Source organism: Bidens hawaiensis, unplaced genomic scaffold (assembly GCF_021521415.1).
Source record: "Bidens hawaiensis isolate Kalapana, Puna unplaced genomic scaffold, B.hawaiensis_p1.1 tig00041675_1, whole genome shotgun sequence".
Taxonomy (NCBI): Eukaryota; Viridiplantae; Streptophyta; class Magnoliopsida; order Asterales; family Asteraceae; genus Bidens; species Bidens hawaiensis.
The window spans coordinates 43,827-52,111 of NW_027497376.1; the positions used below are offsets into that span (position 1 = coordinate 43,827).

The 8,285-nt window shown below is 37.3% G+C and overlaps 1 protein-coding gene across 1 annotated transcript; it reads left to right on the plus strand.

Moving 5' to 3' along the window:
* The first annotated feature begins 688 nt into the window (after nucleotides 1-688).
* Nucleotides 689-4,292, plus strand: LOC143593092 (G-type lectin S-receptor-like serine/threonine-protein kinase At4g27290). Its single transcript, XM_077072829.1, has 9 exons — nucleotides 689-1,012; nucleotides 1,105-1,327; nucleotides 1,424-1,543; nucleotides 2,077-2,220; nucleotides 2,351-2,508; nucleotides 3,053-3,260; nucleotides 3,355-3,592; nucleotides 3,681-3,831; nucleotides 4,026-4,292. The coding sequence occupies exons 1-9, from the start codon at nucleotides 689-691 to the stop codon at nucleotides 4,290-4,292; spliced, it is 1,833 nt and encodes a 610-aa protein (XP_076928944.1).
* Nucleotides 4,293-8,285: the final 3,993 nt, after the last annotated feature.

Consider the following 8,285-nt stretch of genomic DNA (forward strand, 5'->3'; position numbering starts at 1 on the left):
TCCCGCTGTATCGCGCGGGCACCCGCCTAGTATTACAAGAAATAGAAAAATTCAAATGCATGTGACGGAGTGTCGTGTCACATTTTACCATCTTATATGACTTTTAGCGCCGTACAAAAGGTCAAATGTGTCAACTGGTGACCTTCCAATCCTCAAGTTTAAAATTTATTAATGAGTAACCAGTCCTGACTAGCCTCGATCATGTATCGTTTCGAACTTTTATAAAAGTTTTGAAAAACAATGCATGAAGACCGGATTCAGGCCCGGGCTCCTTTATTAAAAAATTTCTTGTTTTAGATTTTAGCTCGTTTAAGTTCGGCTCAATTCAAGCTTTTAATGAGCCGATAGCTCGAATAACTTATGAGTCGTTTACACCCTTAAATCACGGCCCATCCCCTTTTGTCCATTGGTGTATGTTTTTGGAAATTATTATTGAAGAGATTTATTGTACTTGGGTAAAATAAAAGTTTTGTTTGTTGTAATTACGTAATAAACATTACATTAAAGGTTCTGATTTCATAATCTCATAACTCAAAGGACATAAGAGAACATATAAATAGGCAGTCAAAGAAAAGCGAACCACGATACATAATCATATATTGACTGAATGAGTCAACTTTATATCAAGAGTCATACTGAAAAAATGAATGAATAACTAACTCATTGATCAGAGGCCAAGGACAAAATCATGGAGAAGCTAAAGCTTAACCAAATTTTATTATGTGCAGCTATTTTAGTCTCCCTCCACACAGTTTGTGCTGCAGTAGACACCATAGCAGTAAACCGGACCATCAGAGATGGGGAGATCATAGTATCAGCTAATGGTAATTTTGAACTGGGGTTTTTTACTCCTAATTCATATAATCATCGTTACTTGGGGATCTGGTCCAAGACGATATCGCCTCCTCAGTATATGTGGGTTTCCAACGCCGGGAATCCAATTAACGATACTTCTGGTGTGTTGAAACTCAGTAGTGATGGGAGGTTACTGCTTCTCAGAAGTGGTGATACTGTGATCTGGGCATCTGGATTTCCAGATTCCAATATTATTAGACCGGTGGCATAGCTTTTGGATACTGGAATCTTATTTTGAGGGATGACCAGGAAAACATCATTTGGCAAAGTAACCCAGATTATGATGTTTGTGTCCGTTCTGGAATTTGTGGCCCTGGTGGAACCTGTAACAGCAACAACTCTCCTTTGTGTAGTTGTTTAGCAGGTTTTGAACCAAGTCGGCCAGAAGAATGGGGAATAGCAGATTGGTCAAGCGGGTGTAGACGGACAATGCCATTAGATTGCATTAAGGACGGCTTTAGGAAAAATTCAGGTATGAAATTGCCAGACACACGGGGTTCATGGTACAATGTGAGCATGACACTTGAAGAATGTCAGATGGTTTGTCAAAATAATTGCTCGTGTACAGCTTATGCAATTCGAGGCATCCAGAGCGGATGCTTGCTATGGTTTGGTGATCTTGAAGACATGAGAGCGAATGGTGGAGGAAGAGAACTGTATGTAAGACTTACCACCTCTGCATTAGAAGGTAAGGATTGACCTTGAGTAAAATTTAATGCGGTTTATAGTCTTGGTTTTGGGTGTTTTTTCTACCTCACTCATTTTTTAGCTATTGTGTTTTGGTGGTTGTTTTTTCCACAAGAACTCCCAAAACAGAGTTCATGGTGTGCCCCATATCCTTTATATATATATATATATATATATATATATATATATATATATATATATATATATATATATATATATACCACATGGATAGAAATGATTAGTTAAAAATAAAATGGGGTGATGATAATTGATATGACAGTGTTTTTGGATGCTTTTAGTTTTCTTATATGGGCTTTGTTGTTTTGGAAATATGAGTGTTTTTTTATGTGACAGCTAACCAGGTATTCTAATTGTGGATGGTCTTAGTGTCATGAGCCTGTAAATTGTCATTAACCTTTTGAAATCTTGAGTGAAAAAATAATATAAATTTGTAATGTTTATTTTAATGGTTACCCAATTTTTTTCCTGTATTTTATCATTGCAATTGTTTCAAATAAGTTACTATCAATGCAGCACCCTCAAACTATGAATCCAAGAACAAGAAAAGGAAAGTAATCAAAGTGGTCTTGTCAACTTCAGTTAGTTTCCTTGTGGTATGCCTGATTCTCGCTTTATTTACCTGGAGAAAGAAGAAACGGTCCAGCATACCAAGAAAAGGTTAGGAATCTGAGTCTTGGTTTGTATTTCTATAAACAGAAAACAGCAGGACGCTTACTTGAAGGAAAGTTAATTATATACTAATCTTTCATCGATCAATCTAGAAGCACACTGATATACGATTTTCTAGGTGGACCGGCACAAACCCTCGAAGATGATTATACCAATGAAAGCCAGAGGGAACCTGCAGAGTTGCCATCTTTCAGCCTGTCTAAAATTGCAAATGCTACTAATAATTTCTCGACCAACAACAAGCTCGGACAAGGTGGTTTTGGTCCAGTTTACAAGGTAATTAACGTATTTTACATATCCATCTTGTGTACTTTAACGTCAAATCAGGGTTAAATAGGAACCTAGCAGTACTCCTGTCATAAATATTGTTTAGTAACTTCTTTTGCATGATATTCAAAATAAATCCAAACTCAAGCAAAGTACTAATCCAAAATGGCTTCCTTTCCCTTCAAATTTGTTGTAAAATATGAATCTAGATATAAATAAGCGTGTAAATATACAAAAATTAACAGAACGATTTCTGTATATCTATTCAGTAGCTGTTATATGAATATATATAGCCAGATGGTGACAGTAATATAACTAATCATCAGCTCATCGCATTGTTTCCTTCCTATCAGATGAGTACACTGTATAGATATTAGCCCCGCAATACTGTTTGGAATAAAAACATATTTTAACAAAACTTATCACTAAAAGTGATCAAAACTATTTATTTTTTGTCCACACAATTTTATATATGGTCATGGAGCATTGCTCTTATATAATTGAGCTATGAAATGATGTGGCATTATTCTTACCAACTGTATATAATCTTTAGGGTGTGTTAGAAGGGCGAGAAATTGCTGTAAAGCGACTGTCAAAAACTTCAAGCCAAGGGTTTGACGAGTTCAAAAATGAAGTAAGATGCATCGCTAAACTTCAGCATCGAAATCTTGTAAAGCTTCTTGGCTACTGCATTCAAGGAGATGAATTCATGTTAATATATGAATACATGCCCAACAACAGCCTCGATTCATTTATATTTGGTCCGAATCTCTTCACGTGATCTTTATCACAATTTTTTAATTCAACATGTAACTACCATGTGCACACTTCATGTTTTAGATGATCTTTGTGCAGATGAAGTGAAAAGTTTGATGCTTGATTGGCCTAGTCGCTTCCACATTATCCATGGAATTGCTAGAGGGCTTCTTTATCTGCATCAAGATTCCCGCCTTCGAATTATTCATAGAGATTTGAAGGCTGGAAACGTTTTGCTTGATCATAACATGAATCCCAAGATATCTGACTTTGGTCTGGCTAGAAGGTTTCGTGGACAAGAGAATGAAGCAAATACTAACAAAGTAGTCGGGACTTTGTAAGATTTTACACACTATTTGGACACTTGAATTGATGTCATAATTCTTAAAATTACATAAGCTTACAAGGTCTTTATATCAACTCAGGGGTTACATATCTCCAGAGTATGCAGCAAATGGACTCTTCTCCATAAAATCAGATGTGTTTAGCTTTGGAGTTTTGTTGCTGGAGATAGTGAGTGGGAAGAAAAACAGAGGATTCACTCATCAAGATCATAATGATAATCTTCTTGGACATGTAAGTTGGGCAAATCTGATTTTCCTGTTCTTATAATATTTAATATATATACATATATATAATTAGAATCATATAATAAGTTGTTTCAAGTGTACCTTTGGGTGTTTGATGGAATAAAGTTTAGATATTCTTGTTCATAAATCATTATATGAGATTACTCAAATCTGTTTTTCCTTGTGTAACTTATGATTCAGGCATGGAGACTCTATAGAGCAGAGAAGTCTCTTGAGCTACTTAGTGCATCTTTATGCAACTCATGTGTTGACTTTGAAGTACTTCGGACCATACATATCGGTTTATTATGTGTGCAAGATCATGCAGAAGATAGACCGACTATAACACCGCCTAAACAACCAGCCTTCTTCACTGAGAAAACACCGGTTGAACTCAACGCCATGCCATCAATGGTATCACCGCCATCAGTTGGTTGTGTCACTATTACATTATTAGATGGTCGGTAGAGGGAAAATAACAAAATCAATTTTTATCTATTCATCGTATGCTATTTGGATTCAAGCTCGGTTTAATAAAGAGATTTGAACTATAATGGACTTTAGCAAGGCGGAAATAGTTTGTATGTTGCAAATTATACTTTCTCAAGATAAGATAAAGGTGCTCCTGCTGTTGAAAAGCTGTGTTAATATTTACTCTATATATACACATTTATGTTCTTTATTTTATGAGGAATATGAATCCTGATAACAAATATATATGCCTCATAACAAATATGACCCTTCCCAAATGATTTGGAGGGCTAAATCAAATTTGAAATCTCTCTTTAAATAACAATATTAAGAAAATATGAGTTATTTGGTGATCTTTCTTTAGTGACGCTGTTAATTTTAAACAAAGTTTTAGTAACTTTATGCTAAAAAGAACTTTGTTTTGACTAACAGACATGTTAATTTTATACTCTATAATTCACGGTTTAAGAAAAACCTAACATCATTTGTTAACGTAAGAGATAAAAGAAGAATTTTTACTATTAAAAGTGTTTGGATGGAGGGAAATTTAGAATGTGTTAATCCTTGAAAAGTAATTAAAGAAATCGCATGGATTCAATAAGAGCAATATGGTCTTTTGGTGGCGAGTTTGTGTAGAAGACGCATCTTCAGAGAAGGGCAATATGGTTCTTTACATAAGTTTTTTAGGACTAGTTTATTTAAAAAAAAAAAGGATTGAAAAGGCTATTTTTGCTAAAACAAATTCACAAAAAAGTGCATTATTATGACATTTACACTTTTGATTAAGTCCAAGCTTAAATCAACATCAACAGGGCCTGTTGAAATGACTTGTAAGTTGTATTAACCCACCATGTTTAGACCCAATACCCGCCACTTATCTAACCACATATACATCTAACTCAAGATCATTAACAATATGTTGACATTTTGGGGTCAAAATCTAAAGTTGAAAACTCATTTCAAGCCGTGTTTTCTATACATGCTGATAAAAATAAGTAGCTATCCACAACCGAACTTCAAGCCAGATGTACCTCAGAAAAGTACATGGCCATAACCATATTTGGCATTGATGAGAGCCTTTTGTAGTAGGCAAACACTCCAATAAATTAGTAAAGGAATAAGAGCAATTTGAAACAATTTTCTCATATATTTCTTAATGCAAAAACAAATATTTAAACATGCAAGGAACTTGGATAACTACTCAAGTTCCTTATTCCATGGAGAACATATTGAACATGTCCACTATCTAAATGCAATAACATAAACATGCAAATACCAAGTCAAATACTAGAAACAAACACATGCAAAACTAAAAATAGATAACGGGCTTCTTTTCTTAATCCAAATAGCGACTGGGCTTCTTCCTTTCACGCTTGGGCTTGTCTTGGAATGACGGTTGGGCTGGTTCATACATTGGGTCGGACCAGACGTATCATCACTCTCCCCTTCAAAAGCGACGTTGTCCTCAATGTCGGTAAAAAACGGAAATTGTTCTTGTAAAACTCTTTTGTTTTCCCACGTAGCTTCTTTGAGAGGGTGATTTTCCCATTGAACAAGTTGCTGCTCTTGATTGTCTAATCCCACTCGTTTGTCCAATATAGCTTCCGGTAAGAACGAGACGACTTCTTCGTTGAAAGCTTCAATGTTCCCTTGGTTTACCGGTGTGTTACCAAAGCTTGGTTTTAATAAGGAGACATGAAAAACCGGATGGATCTTCGATGGTGGTGGCAATTCCAGTTTGTAAGCAACCTTACCGATGCGTTCCGCTATTTTGTAAGGTCCAAAATATCTTCGTGAGAGTTTCTGACTTGACCGATCTTGAACTATTTTCTGGTGATAGGGTTGAAGTTTCAAATACACCCAATCATCGACTTCAAACACTTTCTCTAAGCGATGCTTGTTTGCTTGTTTGATCATCCTTTTCTTAGCATTTTCAACCGAAGCTTTTAAGGCTGCCAACAGTTCCTGGTGGTTGGAAAGTGAAACGTCGATAGAAGCACTGGCAGTAGTTCCCGAAATGTAGTCGTGTATGGAGGTAGTTTCATGGCATAAAGTGCTTTGAATGGTGTCATGTTGATGGAGCTGTGAAAGTTGGTATTATATGAAAACTCAGCCATGTATAAGTACCTTTCCCATTTGGATGAAGCTTCGAGACATAGGCTCTGAGGTATGATTCGAGGCAGCGGTTAACCACCTCAGTTTGGCCATCAGTTTGCGGGTGGTAAGCACTTGAATGGAGTAGTTTCGTTCTCGTCTGTTTGAAAATTTCTTTCCAAAAGCGGCTTATAAAAATCGGGTCTTGGTCCAAAACAATGGTCTTTGGTAACCCATGCAATCTATAAGTTTCTTTCATAAAAATTGTAGCTAACGAGACCGCAGTGTAGTGGGGTGGTAAAGCAATAAAGTGTGCGAATTGCGAAAAACGAACTACAATAACCCATATTATCGTTTTACCTTTAGATGCCGGTAGACTCGTTATGAAATCCATAGAGATGTCATGTCAAGTATTTTCTGGAACCAGAAGAGGTTGAAGCAAGCCATAAGGTTTATGATTCGGTGTCTTAATAGCTTTGCAGACTGCACAATTCTTGATGAATACAGCAACATCTTTTTTAACCCTAGCCAAGAGAACGAAATGGAAAGTCGTTTAATGGTGGTACTAAAATTTTTGTAACAGGCGTTCTCGAACGTTTCCAATTGGCAGTACTAAAATTTTTCCAATAACATAAACGAGTTCATCCTGATAAACGTGATGAGGAAAAGCGATTGGATCAGAAGTGATTTATGTGACAAGCTCCATACCAATTGGATGATCTTTGAAGTATTGCTTAATTTCCTCCAACCATGGTGATGTGGAGTGTGAAATGGTCATCATAGATGGACCTTGGACCCGGCTCAAAGCGTCAGCAACCGTGTTTTCCTTTCCCGGCTTGAAGTGGATTTCGAAGTAGTACCCAAGTAGTTTAGTAATCTATTTTTGTTGTTCCGGAGTGTGAATGGTTTGGGTAAGCATGTGTTTAAGGCTGTGGTGATCGGTATAGATGCGAAAACGCCTCCCGAGAAGCTATTGACGCCATTTACAAACTGATTCGGTGATGGTGTATAATTCCTTGGTGTAGGTCGATTGAGATTGCATGGCGGGGCAAAGTTTTTTTGAGAAAAAGGTGATGGGATGATTGTTTTTGGAAAGGACAGCTCCAATGGCATAGCCCGAAGCGTCGGTAGTGAGACCAACGGGTTTGGAAAATTAGGGAGTGCTAAAGTGATGAGGTTTTGCATATGGTTTTTGAGGGTGGTGAAAGCTGACTCGGCTTTGTTAGTCCATGCGAATTCTTTTGCTTTCAGGAGGTTGGTTAAGGGCATGGCAATGTTGGCGTATTGAGGAACCTAAAAAGGCCTGAAGAGTAGTGAAGGAGACTGGTTTGGGCCATTGCTGGATGGTGATTATCTTTTAAGGTTCAGGCTGTACACGGTACAACTAGGGCCGAAATCCTGTGGCCCAAAAGGAGATATCGTCCACTGCAAGCACACACTTAGAAGCTTTGGCATGAAAGTGATTGTCATGGAGCGTTTCAAAGACATACTTGAGATGACCATAGTGGGCCTCTTTAGAGGAACTATAGATCAGTATGTCATCAAAAAAACACCAAGACAAACCTACGTAAGACCAAACAAAAAAGATCATTCATGGCTGATTGGAAGGTTGACAGGGTGTTCGTAAGGCCAAACGGCATGACAAGAATTCATAATGGCCATCGGTTGTGCAAAACGCGGTCTTATGAATGTCTTGTTGTGCCACTCGGATTTGGTGATAACCTGATCGGAGGTCAATCTTGGAGAACATTGTTGCACCGTTAAGCTCGTCCAAAAGTTCATCAATGGTTGGGATTGGGAAACGGTCGCGGATTGTGACGGCGTTCAAAGCGCGATAATCGACACAAAAACACCAAGTACCATCCTTTTTTTGACCAATAACACCGGTGAAGAGAA

Coding starts and splice junctions, on each gene's coding strand:
- LOC143593092 (XM_077072829.1), top strand. CDS start 689: ATGGAGAAGCTAAAGCTTAACCAAATTTTATTATGTGCAGCTATTTTA. Junction 3,261..3,354: donor CCTCGATTCATTTATATTTG/GTCCGAATCTCT, acceptor ATCTTTGTGCAG/ATGAAGTGAAAAGTTTGATG. Junction 3,593..3,680: donor AACAAAGTAGTCGGGACTTT/GTAAGATTTTAC, acceptor ATATCAACTCAG/GGGTTACATATCTCCAGAGT.